The 19928-nt window shown below is 32.4% G+C and overlaps 1 protein-coding gene across 2 annotated transcripts; it reads left to right on the top strand.

Annotated features, from left to right (window-relative positions):
- The first annotated feature begins 7351 nt into the window (after positions 1–7351).
- Positions 7352–15628, top strand: LOC110018063 (zinc transport protein ZntB-like). Of its 2 annotated transcripts, XM_020715288.1 has the most exons (5): positions 7352–8441; positions 14276–14355; positions 14812–15076; positions 15160–15463; positions 15521–15628. In XM_020715288.1, the coding sequence occupies exons 1-4, from the start codon at positions 7649–7651 to the stop codon at positions 15426–15428; spliced, it is 1407 nt and encodes a 468-aa protein (XP_020570947.1). In that variant the 5' UTR covers positions 7352–7648; the 3' UTR covers positions 15429–15463; positions 15521–15628. The 2 variants fall into 2 exon arrangements, with proteins under 2 accessions (XP_020570947.1, XP_020570946.1); XM_020715287.1 differs by having other exon boundaries at positions 15160–15628.
- Positions 15629–19928: the final 4300 nt, after the last annotated feature.

Raw genomic sequence — 19928 nt, 5'->3', positions numbered from 1 at the left:
AGGCCATTTCAAGACCTATTTTCTATTTGTGCTTGCCTTCGCATTGCTCAATGTGTACACTTTTTTTACTGATTTGTAATGACTTTTAAGGGTTTGTTTATTAGTTTGATATTTTGATGTGTAATTTGAGTTAGAGCTTGGCATATGTATTTGCAAGCATTCATACAAAATGTATAATGTATTATGATGTGTTTTGCTGAAAATGACTTATAAATTGAATATATAATAAATATAGAAAAATTGATTAAAAATTATATATTAAATCTTTTCTTATGGTAGCTTAAAGGGTTATAATTTAACAGATAGGTATTCTTAAATAATTAATTATATAATTATTGATTACACAAAGCTATTTGGAAATATAATTTAACAGAGATATTAGAACATTATATTAATTAAACTTGTGTTTGTATAAACTCATAAGCCATAATTGTGAGGTACATATGTTTTCGTTCTTTTTTGTAACTTTTGGAATCACTAACTTGTCTTATCGTCGTCTTATAATCATCATTCCAAATAAATCTTTTTTTTTTAATCACTAAGATGATTCAAATGGGTGAGGAACCGAAAAGAAAGAAAATTCAATGAAACTAGGCAAACAAATAACAAAAGAACGTGAAGAACTTTTATGTGGTAACATTCACGTGATAGCTTTTATCTCAACGGCTGACCCTTCCCATCCAACACTAATATACTAAAATTGTCAATCAAAAGAAACAACTACTAACACATTTTTTGATGTTAATCTCTTTCTATTATGGTACATGTTTTATGTCTCTTTGTTGAGCACTATGAAAACATGAGTTCCATCAATTGCTCCCATTTTATTTTTAAAATATGGAAAAAAGAGAATTTTTGCAAATATAAGAGTCACAATTCACTTCACCGAATGACAATTTATTGAACGTTTTTTATAATGATTTAATCGCTTGCAACACAACATACAGATACATACTAAAATTTTATAAAGACTGTTGAAAAAATGCACTGAAGTGTCCATATCTATGAGCATGTGCTACTATTCTAAGAAAAACACACAACTCTTATGGGACATTCATATTTTTTTTGTGACGTGTTTAATAACTCTCTCAATCGTATGAAAGCTTTTGGTGGAAACTTAAAATAATTATATGATCTTTTTAGATGTCCAGCTAGCACATCTATAACATACTGACGGTCTAAGTAGAATCTTTCGAACACATAGGCCTACGCATTTACTCATTCTCATCATAAGCTTTATTTTCCTCTATAACTAATGGTATCAACTCTGTTATAGTTCGGGTTCTAAATGAACCAATGCATTCCATGAACAACTTGAACTCGGCCCAATTAAGGCTCGATCATATTCATCTAAATTAGTAAATAAACAAGGTTGAATAATTTCTAAAAGCTCGAAGCTTAAACGAATTGAAAATGATCATAGTCAAACTTGTTTGTTTATGTTCACAAACAAACTCGTTTGTCATTCAACAAGTAATAGATATTAAGCTCGATAATAACTCGTATAATATATATGATATATTATTTATGCATTTTTTAATTAATTAGATTTTTTAATTATAAATTTAATAGTAATATATTATTATATCAATAATATTTTCAGTTTAATTATTAATTATATATATATTAAAAAGTGAATGTAATTTAGAATAAGATATTTACAGTTAAAGAAAGTGACATAAAAGATTTTTCTTATAGTGTTTTCATAACCTTAAAAGTAATGAGTTCGGTTTTTATGACCATCACAGTGCAATTATCAACAACATTATTGTAATTCTTTTGTTATTAATATAATTAAGTAAATTATTATCCCTTTAAATTTAATGATCAATTTAGTTCTTTTACCCACAAAATTTGAATAATTATAATCATATCAATAGAAATTATATAGCTAATTAGTAAATTTCAAAGATTTTAGAGTTAATAATCGACAAATTAGTAGATGTGATTAGAATTACAAAATTATTTATTAATTTTTTTATATGCAAATCTAGATTATCGTTTGAATTTTTTTTTTTTAAATACTCGTTCACTTGTCATGAACAAATCAAGTTCAAACATTGAGAAAGTTATACAAATCAAGCCTGAACAATGTATGAAAGCTTGACATAAGCTCGAGCCGAACACGAACAACTTATAATTATACCAAGCCAAGTATGAACAATGATATACTCAGCTCGATTACAACCATAGTTATTGCATTAGTGAGTTGTATCTGTGTGTCAATGATCTAAAAAATCTCTTCTAAAAAAATACCACTAAGATAATTTGACATTACTTTTTTTTTTTTTTTTTGGAAAATCACATTAAAAGTATTTTGACATAATAAATATTCAATAAAATAAATATCCAACATGAAAATTACAATTTTTTTGTAAAGAGATTATAAGCACATAAATATGGAAAGATATTGGTTGAAACATAAATCATTGTAGCAATAGTACAATAAGAACCAACATAATGTGAAATCTATCCCAGCCAAGCTGGCTGTAAGTGCAAACGAGGATGGGACTTTGGTATAAATTCAGTCTAATTATGTAGAAATGGGTCGTTTGTTTTCATGAGAAAGTTTTTGTTGTTATTGTCTTTCATTAATGCATCATGAATGACGATTACAACTGCATTAGAAATGTTTGGAATGTTGTCATATTTCATCAGACATTTAAGGGCATTGTCGTTTCAAAATATTGGTTGAAGACCTGTATATTTGTATCAACTTCCTCAAACAACATCTTCATTTTCTCATTATTTAGTTCTCTTATTCTAATATTTTTTTAGACCACCTCGTACAATTACTTATCTGTTTTCATTCGGTTGAGTGGTCAACGACTGTATGTTCACATCTTCATTCATTATAACATCCGATGCTTGAGCAAGCACAATTATCTCATCAATGAAGGCCACTTCACTCAAGAACACAAAATGATTAATAGGTGTAGTCATTTCTTCTTCTTTCATCTCCTCTGGATAGGGCTCATGGTTGAATCGTATGGCTCCAGTACCAATTTTTATATTATGCCCATAGATCCTCTAAAACATCTCATATTGATGGAAAGGTTCTTCGAAATAGTGCTAATTTTGAGTTTTCCTATAAAAATTTGTCAATAATTACAATATTGTATAATTTTGATTTATTATGTCAATGGACAAGATAACAAATAATTATGTTTTATTTTCCATCAATGTTAGAACTAAAAGTCTAAAAGCAATTTGTGTTAATGTTCCTTGGGTTTGGGCCAAGATTTTTTCAATCAAATAATTTAGTACTCCAATGAAAATGAATCTTGGGATGGCATGAAACTAGGTCAAAATCAAAATTATTCAATTACTTAATGCAATTATACAATTACATTGACGGAAAATAAATCCTAATTACGATTGGTGATATGCGGCGAGGACGAATTGTTTGAATCGTCTATATGACTATTGATGGAATGTAGATCCCAATGTTTATGCATCACCAATAGCTTACCTCCTCAATGGTTACTGATTGGAGAGGCATGGAAGGAAGAGCAATCTTGGAGTTTCGGTGGTCTCTGCATGACGCTATCTCGTTGTTGCCTTGGCATGGAAGGAAGAGAAATCTTGGAGTTTCGGTGGTCTCTGCATGACGCTATCTCGTTGTTGCCTTTCCATCCAAGCGATTAAACACTATCTCGTTGTTGCCTTTCCATCGAAGCTCTAATCGCAAATGTATCGCAAGGGTTCGTACGATATTAACATGAAGAAATTCAGATTTAAATTATCCCCAGATTTAACATGCACACATTAATTGTTTGTCGACGCAAAACCCATAAATCCTATTAAAAAGGCCCTTCTAAACAACCCTTAAATTGAATTCAAGTGACTTTCTAATATTAAAGAGGATTGGGAAATGTTTGCATTATTTTTATTATCTTGAAAACCCTGTCAAATGCTAAAACGGCTCCCTCGTTATTGACAAAGAGATTTGATTTGTATGCTGCTCATTAATGGTAGTAATATGACATTTCCTAATGAAGAGCACTTTGAAACATTATTACAGTAACATCCTTCCTGAGAGCAAAGTGATAGTGATGCATGTATTAATTGCTATAATAAAATCAAACTAGCAAATTTTGATAAAGAGTACAAGGGTGTCTTGGAACTTCATATCTAATGCAAAATTAACTCTAAAAAAAAGCGGCTCTTATGTATATAGCATCCAAAACTTTCATATTTAGTTATCTTCAAGCTTTTATAATTACAAATATTATATAAAAATTAGCACTCATTATTATCTTTTAATAGTCAAATTCATATTTTAATCCATAGACGTGCAGCGAGGCAAACGTATTCTTTGATCTTCTTCTCCTTTGTGACTCTTCCCCTCTCCAACAACGAGCTACTAACATAGAAATTAAGTTGTGAAGGAAACACGAAGCACGCGGTCCTTAAATACAACTCCAGATCTGATTTAGTAAATCCGGGATTTACGCTAAGTTGGAGGAACATTGTGAGTTTAAATCCATCTTAAATTAGCCTACCAAACTTGTTCCTGGCAAAGATATGTAAATAGCTGCTCTCCCCATTGAATGGCCGAAAAAAAAAAGCTTTTTTTTTTTCTTTTTCTGTTCAAAAAAAGACTAAAGGAAGAGCTAGCCTGTTTTTCCTCTTGCGTGATGGCTGTAAAAGGAAGGAAAGTACTCCCTCCAACTAAACACTCAACCGCCATTTTCGTGAATAGCCATGAGTATGAGAATCGGTGCTGGGAAGACAAAAGTCTGTTTTTTGCCAGCCCAAAGATTTTCCTTTTCTTTTGTTAAGGCATAATGAGAAGAAGGGATAAATGCTGCGCCTTTTGTCAAGGCAGTTCATATTAGAGCTAGTATGCCGCTGTTTTGGCTGAGGAAAAGAACTTTAGCACTTCTTATTAGAGCTGATAAGTTAATTGTCAATTTTCTCCACCCCTTTCTAGAAAGAGATTTTAATATAACATTTGGAATGAAAAGGAAGAATGTATTATTTAAAATTGCATAGCATTAATAAATACATAAATATATCTATGGATATTATTTTGAATAATAAATTATTCAAAAGATGCTACTACTTACCATACATTTCATATCGATTTACATATCTAACAATTAAACATTCATATTTACATGAATAACACATAAATCCTTAACATCATATCAAAATGACATTAATATCATCCAATCACTACCTTTTAAGAGTGAATCATTAACAGCTTTTCATGCACCGATTAATGACAACATTGTATTATAAATGTAAATAGAAAGTTTGGTTGTTAGATATGTAAATACGCTGGCATTGTAGGGTTTGTATATAATTTATCTTTTTATAAGGGAAATTACATGTCTAGCACATAATTCTAATATATTTACACATCTCGCATCTAAACTTAGATCCACTATCTCAGTTGTCAAAAACGGCACCAGAGAACGACGTAGAAAATTCTACCGCGGTAATTGTAGCCAGAAAAAGTCAGATGTCGAAAGAAAAATCAGATTTGTTGCATACATTGACTGGTGCACTTGTCTGACGGTGGATGGGCGTGTAGTCACCGTTTGACTTCACAAGCCACAACAAAGTTCGGCCACCGTGTGACGCCATCGTAACAGTACCCTATATAAGTAACATTACTATTTGAGAGTCGTAATATGAAATATGAGAGGTTTAAGGACCTCAACATGTAAAAATCCTAAAAATATATTACATTTTTATAAAAGTAATGATGGTATTATTTTTTAAGCGATATTAAGGAATTGAGTATTATGTATGTAAACATGAAACTTCAGGTGTGAGATACGTAAAAGTTGTGTGCTTTATATGTAACTTATTATTTTGTGCAGCCAAACATACGTCAACACGAGTCTTGATGAGATCCTATATATTGAAAAGCAAACGGTCAAAGATGACCCACGAGAGGTTAAAATTCACATCAATATGAACCCGCGTGATCTAATTTCTAACCATGGACTCTTCAAACTGTGGCTAAAGCTTGCCGAACGAAAGCCTCTCAATCCAAAGATCAAAACTTGCCCAACAAAAGAAATGGATTTGCCACTCCCCAAAATAGCATGAGTCAACTTAGAGAAACCATCTAAACTCATTAAGATTATTTTGGTGCCCTGTTCAACATCCACATAAAACCCCAATGGTTCTCCTCTAGGGGTGGGCTACCTGTCGGATTACGATAATGCGTCGTTTGCCGGACAACCTAATCTTATCTTGGTTACAATAATCCCACTTAAGGGGCCAACAACTAATAATTGAACCAAAGGAGCCGGCCAAACGAAGTCGTACAAATGAAGGACCCTCATAAGTCGACTGATTGTCCTTAGCAAGGTTGATTTAATGTTCGCAGCCAAGTCGACCGACTGTTCTCCGTCAGGTCAGCCAACCTCAGGCGACCGAATGATGGGTAGCTGACCGTGACTCGTCTAATTTAACCAGATGAACCTGGTCAACTTAAGGGCATCCGACCTTAGGCAACCGAATGATGGGTAGCCGAGCTAGAGACTTATTCATTTATTTATCTATTTTTTTATTTATTCATGTATTTAATTATGACCAAAATACTCTTTCATTCTAATTCAAGTAGGGGATAGCTTGTAAGTGTACATTTTATATCCCTTTGCCTATAAATAGAAAGTTATTTCTACATTAAAGGGCTAATAAATCATTCAAACTAATACAGTCTCATTTCTACTCTACTAATCTCTCTTCTTCTCCTCTCATATCCTATGCTCTATACCATGAGTGTGTCTCATCAAAAAATTTTGGATTTAGCATGCTTATATATATATATATATATATATATATATATATATATATATAGCTAGACTCAATTTTATTGAAAGATATCGGCCAGTGACAAAATTGATACAACTCACACAAGAGAAGAAAAATAAAAAACAAAACCAATAAACAACAAAAAACTAAAAGAAAAGACAACAATCAACTTCCCAAGTATCAAATGAAGGAGCAACAAAACCAATCCACAAGGAAATAGAGAATCATCTGCACAAAACCAAACAAAAGAGCAACTACTAAAGAAAAGACTAAAAATACGATAGAAAAAGAGAACTAGCAACTAAAACAAACACAATAAGAAAACCAAAAAAAGAAAGAAATATAAAAATGAAATCATGAGCTCGAACTTATCTAAGATGAATACTAGAATTAAATCTAAGACATAAAATTTAGTTTAAAATTGATTGAATTTTAATATTTACTGAAATTCATCACGCTGAATATCAAATCTAAGCATAGAAGCAAAGATTAAGAATATTAAAAATCAATATATTTTCGGATTCCGACATTCATATGAATACATACCTTTAGAGTGCCATGTGGGTAAAAAAGGATTACCTTTGCCTGTCGTTTTGAACACGCGCTTGTACTTTCAGCCGGACATCTAAAAATGGCGGAACGAAGCCGTGTTTTCCGCCTGCAAACCCACAGCGCGCATCTCCTCCGCAGCAAATCATGTAGCCCGCTGCACACCCTCCTCCCTTTTTGGTTCGCACATCGCAAAATCAGCTCCCCACCCGCGCTACACATCCGCCACACGATTCCCCTTCCCTGAGAGTCGAATCGTACCACGAAAGTCACAATCTGCTTACAGGATCTCCCGACAGCGTTCCGCCAATCCATCTTCAACATGGAGCTTGTTAACGGTGATCTGCCGGAGGTGGATCGCCACCGATTTCCCGACACCGCACCCGTCGGCACCATCGCCGCACATTCCCTCCATTTCCCCCACCACAGCTGCGGCCGCCGGTCCTCCTACCCATCTCCGGGCGCCGTTCGCCTCCGCGCCTACCGATTCGACGGCCACGGTGGCTTCCTCTCACGTGATTGGGATATTGCTGAGGCAGAATCGTCACCACACGAATTCAATTGGTTCCACGTTGACCTCCCTAAAGGGAACCACAAGCTTTCCGTCTCGGCGCAGCTCCTAATCGATGTCCTATGCCCTCCTCTGAAGCTACAGGACATCCTCTCATTAGTCTCCAATGGGCCATTCTGTGCTCACGTCGACGGTGCCCTTATCTTCCGCGTGAACTCACCCGGCCCTGCCACATCGGATTTCACCCTCCGCCTCGCCGCTCGTGTTACGGAGTCTGCTGTTATTACTGTCTCGCTCGGGCGTGTCCCGAGGTTAGGGTTTTCTCAGACCGGACAATCTCTGCTTTCGGAGATCCCTGTCGTGGACCATTGTAGGGGTGATGACGATGAGGAGGAGAGCGTTGTGGGTGATGGAATCGTTATCCGTGAGCATGTTCTTGAGTTTTTGCTCACGATGAATCATTCTGAGGAGGCGGATAATCCTGTGCCGAGGACCGTGTCTGATTTGGTGGTGCATGTTATTGATACGCATGTCGATCATGTGCAGGATATTGTTACCAGACTGGAGATTCAACTCGATTCCATCGAGCTTGAATTGGATAGAGGTATGATGTTGGTGATGCATTTGTGGTGTTTGATGAAATGAAATGATTTGATCATGTTTTCTGGGTTTCAAAAGTGTTCCTTTTACATCGATTTGTAGAACTTGTCACCATAATTATACTTAGCAGTTTATTGATATACTTCCTGAATCTTTAATAATATTAGTATGTAGTAACCTCCTAATCTATATTTTCTTATTAATGTACTAATCAGTCAAGTTTTATATCAAGTTTTATTAACATAATAACTTTCGTTTATTCAATTTTCCATGAACCTAAAATGCTCATTGGTAAACTCAATCACAAATTGAGTTTGGCTAGAATTAATGGCATATAAGCTTAAGTTGACCTACCATAATCTGGCTTGATTGATTTTTTTGCTCCGATACAGTATCTGAGGATTCATTCTTACTAGGGTCTAATTATTGGGCTGGCTATTTAATAATTAAGCTGAATCTATATGTAATTTTAAGAAAAGCTTAATGGAATGTTTCCTTTAGGTTAGTACCATGATTGATCTTTGTAAGAGTTCATAGATTGGGTATTGTACCCGTATGTTTATAGTTATGCACTTGGTTAGCTGCTTTTTGTTGTCCATAACATTCTCAATATATTTATGACTTCATGTAATTTGCCTTTCAATTCTCCATTTTGTTTATTATAGGATTGAAATATTTCTCTATGTTAACCACTTAGCTTCACATTAAGGAGCCAACCTCTTAATATTATATTGCATTTCCACAATTAAAGGCTAGAATGAATTTTGATTGGTTTTAGAAAAAAAAATTTGGAGGTTTCTTATTGATATATCGGGCAATTAAAATACCTTGATGCTTTAGATGACTTCCTTTTGTTGCTTTCTCTTTCTATTTGTGTAGACGACAACCCCAAGAAAACACCATGATAAAAACCAAATTGCATCTAAAATAACAAGCAAGCTTAGTTCACTTTTAAAATATCGGTAAAACTTTATTATCATTATTTATAATTTTAAATTTTAAAAAGTTTTCTTTTTCAAGACAATTCAAAATTCATTCTTATTATGTTGCAATATGAAATTTGATCCAATAATACAAACTTCACACCTAATTGTCATTATAATGCCTCTACCTGACGATTTTAACTTCTTCAATGGACTTTTGGCTATATTTTTTTTTCGATCTTTTTATTGTGATCCAAAAATCAATGCCACTGACAATTAGCATTAAGAAATCTTATGTCCATAATTTTAATGAACTTAGCATCATAATCACTTCAAGATTTGATGCCCAAACTATGAACGATGTTTCTTCTTGTTGTCTTCAGTACAATCAACAGTTAGATTATTCATCCTCATTTTCTACTCTCCATATTAAAGGCCCCCCACTTTTAGCAGTATTTCACTAGCTCGAAATCATAACTTTGGGTGACGGAAGATCATTTTCTAGCTTAGTATGTAAAGTTAGCTAAACTAGCTTGAGCTCGATATGTTAACGAGCTATCTAGTCAAGCATTGAGTGATGATCTCAATATTTAGTTTAGATTAATGATCATGTATTATATTAGCTAGATTTCTAGCTTTATGAGGCTTGGTTCATCAGCTTGCTAGCATTGATGGAAGAAGTGATGAATACTTTCTCCAATTAGTTTCTATCGATGCGAACGAGCTCTTGTTGTGAGGATTTAGAGAATTTATAGACCTCCGGCTCACGAGTCGTGCTCGTTCCCATTGTTATTTGGATAAGTGGGATTTGATCATGTCATTAGGTTGGCGAGTTCAAATTAATTGTGATTTGAGCTCAACTTGACTCCTTTACACTCCTATTTCCAACATCCCAAGTATACATTATGTTGGGTCTGGCACCTCATTTTTTAGGAAGTTTCTAGGAGATTTTTTAAACTTTTTTTGAGAGCTTCTTGGTTCATGGAGCTTACATGGCATTTCATCTTTAGGATCATCTTGCAGATTCCGAAGTCATACCTTGGGTTGTTGGATGTACTAGATGATTCTATTTGGTTTTATTGTAAGGTTTCATATTTCAACATATTATATACAATCCTAATTTCTTCACCAAGCTGTCATAAATTCAGTTATCTTGATTGTTAGTGTTAAAGATGGCACTGATCACCTCTTACTTAACCTATACTCTTAGGGTGAACAACTTCTCTCGTATATCCATATTGTAAAATGATCCCACCACTATATCATTTGTTTTTTTCCATTAGAGATAGAAACGGGCACGCCTTATCCATTGGACTCAGTAGCATTTTTGTCCATCACATCTACATGACAATAAGTGCTATTTCACCTCTTTCTTCATTTTCATTGCATACCATGACAATAAGCAGTTATCTATTGGGTTGAGTTGCGTATTTTGAAGATAAGGTAGTGAAAATTAGATGGTCGAGATGCACTATAAAGGTTAGAAGAGTATTCAGAAAGATGAGTAATTAATGATGTAGCTCAAAAGAGGTTTAATACATCATGCTACTCTCAATAGGAATGAATAAAAATCTTGAATTCATAAAGCTAACCCGAATAATTGGGAAGGCTAATAGTGATGCTGGTGATTCACAGGTATAAAATCAATGACTATTTATAGTAGTTTTGATTTATGAAACAAAATATGATTACAAAGGAGATTCTAAAGTGAAAGGACAATTTGTTATGTTTTTTGGTCAAGTAGGAAAACCAATGTATTCAACACACTTTCTCATTGATATCAGAAGCAACTTAATAGTTTGATTATAGGATTTCACGCGAGATGCAAGTTTATTATGCTTCTAGTCATAGATGTAAAATTCAGCTTTGGTTTTGCTGTAGTCAAGAGCTTTTTTGCAAAATTTGTCAATCAGATGAAAACTTTATTCCTTAACTAATAAGTTTTCTACTATTAAGAAAAATGTGACATTCCCCCACCTCATTTTTTATTATATTTTTATAATTATTATAGTGTATCCTTACAAAGCCAGTAAAACCGATAATATTGGACATAAGGTGGGGGATTCAATCTCAACTCAAGAAACAAGCCTCAAGAGGTAATACTTAGCAAAACAATTTTGTAATGAAATATGATTCACATATAAACATATGCAGGAAATATGTAGTCATAAATATAAGAAATAAAATGTTATTGTAAAATTTTAATAATTTTCCAGCTATAAAAAATATCAACTAATAGAAAATAATTGAATCAATAACTTATGCAACCACTCAAAGGCCAATAAACTTCTAAACTGAGATGTACAATTTTGACATAGATAATGAATTTTTGATATAATAATTGTTGAAAATGATTGTTGTGAATTAAAGGTTTACGGATGAATATGGTGTGATTGCCAAGAGAAATAATAATTTCAAATGAGTTTATCATAAAATGGTTAACTTGTATCCATTAAAGCATACAAAAACAACAACAAGCCTTTTTCCCAGTAAATGGAGTCGGCTAAATGCAAGGGTAGAACTATGTTATATCTAAGGTAGACAATTGCTCACCCTGAAATTTTCACTGTATAAGTAGTTAAATTTGGTAATTTTTTTTTATAGTTTAGGCAATTTAGTAATTGTATCCCCTCTCAATCTTTTTTTTTTTTTGCCGAATAATTAAAAAAAAATTATAATTAAAAAAAAATTAAATATTTGGTGATTTTTGTCCGCCTTAAAAAATAAAGCTAGTTTTGTCTCTGGTTACATGAATATTTTTTCTCCATTATGTACTATTGATTATCATATTTTCATTTGATTCTAATAAATTAGTATCATTTTTTTAAAAGCATTCCCAGGTCTTTTTAAGTCTGCCTCTACCTTTCTTTACATAAGTTAAATCTAAAACATCCACTCTACTAATTGGGTCATCAGATGGTCGACATTTAATGTGATCAAACCATCTAAGGTGATTCTCTCTAATCTTGTTTGATTCTCTCTAATCTTCTCTCTAATCTTGTTTGCCACTACCCTTTAACAGATATATTCATTTCTCATTTGTCTCTGAGTGTAAGGCCACTCATCCACCCAAGCATTCTCATGTGAGCAACACTTAATTTTATGCTACTCTTTTACAGGTCAACAGTCTGCACCATAAAACATTAGAAGTCTCACCATCATCTTGTAAAATTAAGATGCAATATATTTTTTAAGTTAATCGATAGGAACAATGAAAAATTAGACATGCAATATAAGTGATAAAAACTGCATGATTTATATTATAATATAAGTATAATAATTGTCATTATAACACAACATTTAGAATTATATTGTGTGGCATGTATGATGTCATTGTTCTGCAATTATTTACACTATGGCGATGTGCATAATCATTCGTATGAAATAAAAAGTGATCAATGCATTTACAAGCTAATATATGCATTTGTAGACATATAGATCACATTCATATGTAGATATGACGCGGTAATCATTTACCATAACATCATTTATATTTATATCTATATAGTCAATCTACCAAGGTAAACCTAAACAAAAAGAAGGATTTTGCCCATTAAACTAGAGTGAGGTCATTAATCTGCTTTTGATCAACTAGAGAAGATTAGAGACTAGGGTTCAGAGGAAAATGTCCGTTTTTTTATTTCATAAGCATTTATAATCATAGAGAACCTTTAATAAAATTGCATGCTTATACCCACTTCAATGGGGGCGTTGCAAGTCATTATTCTTATTAATTTTCTCTTTATTATGGGCATTATGGATCAATATTTCCCCCCTCCCCCCCGCCTTACCCCGAATATTCTCGTAATTATAACTACTATTGACACCCTTTTACATCCATAACTGATATTAACACCTTTTTGTATCAATAACTGGTATTGACACCCTTTCGTAAGTCTAAGCCTCCCGACCGGTAAGTCTTTGGATTGGTCGACTTGACCGGTTCAGGTTGGCTATTTTGTTTGGATGTCGATTGACCTTCGCTCTTGGAAATTTGGTGACTTTGGAAGTGGCAGCCAATTGACCTTGAGGTGATTAGTTTAGGTATCCCTTCTTGGCATGGGGGTCCTTCGGTAGGATAGGTTTTTCATCGATCGGCTATTCTTTGGTCGATCGACAATTTTCAATCAGTTGTCTTCATGAATTCTTGTAGCTTCTTGCCAGATTATTGATTTTCATCATTTCTCTTCTAGTTTAGACCGTTTTATCTCCTCGAGATACGTGTTGACTATTTTGTGTGTGTGTGTGTATGTGTGTGTACATATATATGTTTTCTTGAGCAAATCTTTTGTCAAATAAACCAGATTTATTTCACATTAGCTAAGATAATATGCATGAGAAACATGTGTGATGTGAATCATTTTAAAATTAAAGGATTTATGTAGCACTTAATATAACAAAGTTATCCGCACATCATGTAACATTAAAACATGCCATGAAGGTATGCAAACGTGTAAGACAAAATTGAACATGAAAGACATGACTGAATATATACAAGGTATGACATACAATCTACTAAATACTCGTGTAAACCTAGTATAAGTGTTAAGGATAATGCTTCTGATAAAGAATGGTATGTTTATCCTCCAATAAATTGAAGTTAGCTATCTCATGGTGTAGAATGGAGTCCAGCAAAGCTTTGATAAAAAACAATATAAATGGTAGCAAACTTAACGGCACAAATAACAAAGGCCTACATTAATAACGCACACATGCGCGCGCGCGCATGCTTATGCTTATTCTTTTGGCTGCATTTAGCAATTTATCTCTAGGGATTTCATGCGCTTCTGAAGAAGTTCTTTATCACCAGCCCATTCCATTATTATTTTTTCACACAAATTTCATAATATTTTACTGCTTATTATGCTTGATTTGCTGTATGAATTGTCAAATCATGCCATTACTTCTCATGTAGGCGGCTCTACACTAAAGAAACAAATGCTAGACGATAGAAGATTTCCGAAAATGCATTTGGATCTGCAGCGCCTTCTGCAGGTGATTAATCATTTTTACAAACTGTACCATTTCTTATAGAATTCCTTGCGTACGATAGACGTTCACAACGCTGCGTACGATTTCTAGGTTACATCGAGGGTATAACGGGGTTATATCCGCGGTATAACCCTTTGTAACCTCCATATAACCTTCTGTAACTTACTTGTAACCTACTAATAAATTCTTAATATATGATAAGAGAAACGCGGAACTTATTTGTAGATTACAAGTAGGTTACACTAGGTTACACTAGGTTACATGGAGGTTACAAGGGGGTATTACAACGGGAGAAACCCCCTATAACCCCCTTATACCCTCCCTTAACCTCGAAACGCATGCAGCGCTGCGTATCGTACGCAAACTTTTTCCATTACTGAGATATCAAATAATTGTCATTTCAATACAGAAATGAAACAAAATCCGTGTGATTCATTATTTTAAGCTGCTTCAATGCAGGTTGTAGCTCATGGTGAGCAAGTATTCCCACGCGTGAAGGAGAAATGTGCAGCCAAAAGCTGGTTTCTGACTGAAAACATTGTAGCTCTGGAGGAGCTGATTAATCGTCTTAGGAGACTAAAAGGGAATATGGGATTTATAGTAAATCGTGTAACAGCGATTCAGGCTGGTCTTGATAGTTGGCAAGCGGAACAAATAAACAGAAAACTCTATTACCTCTCGTTTTTCTCACTAATCTTTCTTCCTCTATCCATTGTTACTGGAAGTAATAATCTCAGTTGATATTCTCGTTTCATCACACAATTATTCTGCAAATTCCTTCATTTCACGTTTTGTTCTTCGTGGCAGTATTCGGCATGAATGTTGGGGGAGTCCCGTGGACAGGGCAGAATGAACCAGAATTAAAAGACGGATTTTGGAATGTTATGCTGCTCTGTGCTGCCATATTGCTGTTACTTCTATTTGTTTTTATTTTTCCATCTATCTATCGACGTATCGCTGCTTGGAGAAAGACAGCCGCACTACAAAGATCATGGTCTCTCAACAGAAAGTCATTCTTGAAAAAAACAGTCCGAAGGGGCGCTTTTCAGGGAGGCGGCGGCTATATTCGTCTTTAAATTGATTGATTCGAGGTGGCGAAGCTTCGATAATGGTATAGCTCTTAACATTTTGTTATATGTAGTAAGAACAATTTTATTTCTGTTGCTAGGAAATCACATCATCTGGCAACCTGAAGTTACAGAAGTTGTATAGAGGGCATTATTTGTAAGTTTTCAGGCGATATTTATATGTTGAAACCAAGAGAATTCATTAGCATTGAGATGCAATTTAATCAATTTTTGTATTTAATTCAGTTTTTTTTTTTTTTTTTTTTATGTTTTTGTTTTTGGCCGACTTATGTTTCTGTTTTTGACAGATGATGTTTTAAATTATTGTAGCCTTTTATTATCATTATTATTCTCTGAAATGTAATTAGTGAAATGATTTGAAATACCTTCAAATTAAGAGCATTTTGTCAGAAGCTCATCTTCCGGCAGCTTTGATGTTATGGTGAGTTGGAGAAGAGTCATTGTTGGCTTGAGGCTCTGAAAGTCTATGGGCCTGCATGTTTTTTGGTTGATCCAAAAAATATATATTGTTTTCTTAGGAGTACTGAATGTTTTTTTTTTTAAATATTTTTAATTGTGAAATTTTCATGCATTCCATATAATTCTACCACATAATTCTCATGTAATAATCATAAAATTTAATTAATTAAATATAAATATTTTGTAATAATATATATATATATATATATACATGTTTAAAATAATAGAGGTTGTTTGGTTCATTGAATTGGTAGCATAAAACAAATCAAACGCAGATGTTTTTAAAGTTCTAGTGTTTGGTTGATGAAAATAGAATGCAATATAAAATTGTGAAAATTTTAAAATTTGACCTAGAGTTTTAAACTAATATATTATAAATTCATTTTATTAGAGCAATTTTTAAACACAATGTAAGTTACAGTCCGTTCGCAACTGCCACCTGCTTACTTGTCGTTATCCACCACCACCTACCTTCATCGCTTTTCATCGATTGTATCCACCGCCATGGTCCACCATCCTTTCGCTATGAGTTGCTCCCCACCATTTCCACAATCCATATGATTGCTTAATCATTATTCAAAGGAGATCGAAACATCTCTTAATATGTATTTGAATATTATTTAATCATTATTTAAAGATATTTCAATTGTACTTATTTCTTGTGTGATCATGGTTCTATAACATTCCATGATTATTTGATAATCATTTAAAGATGATTCAATATTTGAATATGTTTCAAAGATGATTTGATTTTTACTTGAACATAGTTTAAACATGTTTATAAGGTGATTTGATCTTGCTTTAAATATATTTTGGACAAAATTTATCATATTTATTAATTAAATTTTTATAATTGACTCATTTGAGTAATATTATTATGTGTTTAAATATCTTATCTAATCATTCCAATTAAGAGATTATAATGCAAGTTATTCCCAATGTTGGGCTTGTAATAAGGAATTTACTAAGACAATTTGATGATAATGAACTCATTGATAAAATTGAGAGATCTTTTTTATTAGTTCTTCATAGCATTAAAGAATATAATATATATATATCATTACTGAGGTAGCTAAAGGTGCTAAGAAGTAGATGTAATATATTTTATTTAAAATTGAAGGGAAGAGCATAACATTTGAAATTTGTGAGTCCAATCATCAACAAACATTTTAGAAAATTATCATTTGATATGGAGCTACAAAATAAGAGCAAAAGCAATAGGATGCTCAATAACTACTTTGAGGAGGATAGATATCCTAACATTCACATTTGAAGAGCGCTTTATTGGAGGCATTGAGACACATAATCTATGAAAGCTTGGGCTATACTTATTTATAGATGAATATATATCTTATACCAATAGATATAAGCAAAGGTTCTCACATTACAGATGAATGCAGGTAAAAACTTTTGTCTGTGAAACTAATATTAAGATAAGGTATTAGAATACAACTACTCTCACAAGCAAATTAATGAAATTAATTGGCATTATTGTTCACAAGAAGATAAATATCTTATGTATTCAAGAAACTAAATGGTTGGAGAAAAGATTAAGGAGACTGATAGCTTAGGTTCAAAATTTTGGTATTCAGGTAGAAGTCACACTAGAAATGATGTAGGTGTAATTATAGATAAGAGTTTGAAAAAAATGTTGTAAAAATTAATATAATTGGGCATAGAATTATAACACTTAAGTTGTTGTTTGATACTAAGATTTTTAATATTATAAATGTTTATGCTCCTCAAGTAGGTTTAAATATATGTTCTAAAGAATAATTCTGGAATGACCTAGAAAAATTGATATAAATGATACCAATTTTTATTGGAGGAGATTTAAATGGGCATGCTAGTAGAGTGGTGGAAAATTTTAGAAATATTCATAGTGGCTACAATTTTGGAGTGATTAATGAATAAGGTAGAATCATATTAGAATTCGCTTTAGCGTATGATTTTGTTATTATCAATACTTTATTTAAGAAAAGAGATGAACATATCAGTACTTATAAGAATGAATCTAATAAAACACAAATTCATTATTTTGTTTTGAGAAGAAGAGATTGTCGAGAATGCAAAGATTATAAGGTCATTCCAAGTGAAAATTTTAATACTCAGCATCGATGATTAGTTTCAAATTTTAAGATGAAGAGTTGTGAAATAAATAATGCTATGAATCATTGTTGTAGAATTAGATGAGGGTACCTAAGAGATACAAATAAAATTATTTTTAAGAGTAAACTTCAACATTTTAAGATTTGAGATAATCATGAAGAAGCAAATTTTATGTGGGATAAAGTAACAAACACTATTAAATAAGTGGCAAAAGATGTACTTCAATAATAAAAAATAAAATTTTTTATAAATTAAAATAGTTGGTGGTATGTGCAATAAAAGATAAAATATAAGAAGTTGGATTATAAAAATTGGCTTAAATGTAAAAACTTAGAGAATTGAAAAAAATATAAGGTGGACCGTAGGGAGTCTAAGAGAATAATTTGTTACACTAAAAATTCTTCTTTTAGTGATTTTTATAATAGATTAAATACTAAAGAGAGTGAAAAATATATGTATAAACTACACAAACACAGAGAAAAGAAAAGCAAAGATTTAACTCAATTAAAGTGTAATAAATATGAAAATTAAAAAGTATTTTTCTTGAAGAAGATGCTCAACATAGGCGGGTGAGCTATTCTGATACTTTTCAATGAAGTTTCTGAAAATGCAATAGACCTCAGTGATCTCAATATCATTAATAAAAATAAATATTTTATTTTTATTGTTAATATGATTTATATTTAAGTCATTAAAGATGTGTATACTAGAGTTGTTACTTTTGTTTGAACATAAAGAGGATTGACAAAGTATTTTTTTACTTCAAATGGATTATATTAGGGATCTACTTTAAGCCGAATCTTTTTTACTTTAGTTTTGGATGTGTTTACTCGACATTTACAGGAGGATGTACCTTGGTGTATGTTTTTCATTTATGATATCCTTCTTGTGGATAGGACTAGAAATATAGTTCGGAAAAAAAAACCTAGATTATGGAGGCATACATTGGAGTTTAAAGGCCTTCGTTTGAATAGAACTAAAACTAAATACATGGAATGTAATTTTAGTATTAGTAGCCCTAGTGGTAGAGTTATAACTATGGGTGATCAAATCATTAAAAGGTATGAACGTTTTAGATGTAATACACAACTTTTTTACAAATATGATTCAACCACAATACTTTAGCTTGTATTTCATTAATAGACGTTTCAGTTTGTCCATTAAGATACATTTTTATGTTATTTCAGATTTTAAATCATTTTCAAAATAATCGGTTAATAAATAATAAATAAATATTAAGAAATACATAAAAGAAAGATTTGACACATAAACTTTGAATAATTTTTATGACTCCGTTATAAGCCCATTTTATAAACCGTCTACAACAAAATATAGCAAATGATGAAATTTAATTGTTATGATTTTTCCATATTTTTATGATAAATATAAATATGACACAGAGAACAACATACAGTTTAATATGTAATTTCTATTTTGATTGATGCATATAGATTGATCATAATTTTATATATTGTGGATTTCCTTATTTTGTTGTACGTGCATGTTTTACATATACGCAATGAGGTTGAGTATATTATAACTGCTAAAAATGCTATGACATTGTGAAATATGTGTGTGCAATAAATGTTGATTACTATGATTCATGTTGGCAGAGTTTTGTTAGCCTGCACATAAGGGTGGGCCGACGGTCTTTCCATTAAACAAGCTAGTGGTGTAAACCTGATACATTTTAGGGGTTCTAAGGGATGAATGTGATATGATATGAGTGTCGACAGACTAGGAGTGATGACTCGTGTACTGTGCCACCTGACTGTTGTTCTGAAATTTTCCTGACACGATATGATATGTTATTATACATGTTTTCTTATGATTGGTACAAAAAACCTACCACATATGATTAACATATCACCTAACTTGTATAATATATATATATATATATATATACAGGCACGAGAACCC

The sequence above is a fragment of the Phalaenopsis equestris genome, unplaced genomic scaffold, assembly GCF_001263595.1.
Source record: "Phalaenopsis equestris unplaced genomic scaffold, ASM126359v1 Scaffold000002, whole genome shotgun sequence".
NCBI lineage: Eukaryota > Viridiplantae > Streptophyta > Magnoliopsida > Asparagales > Orchidaceae > Phalaenopsis > Phalaenopsis equestris.
This window is presented reverse-complemented; position numbering and strand designations above follow the sequence as displayed.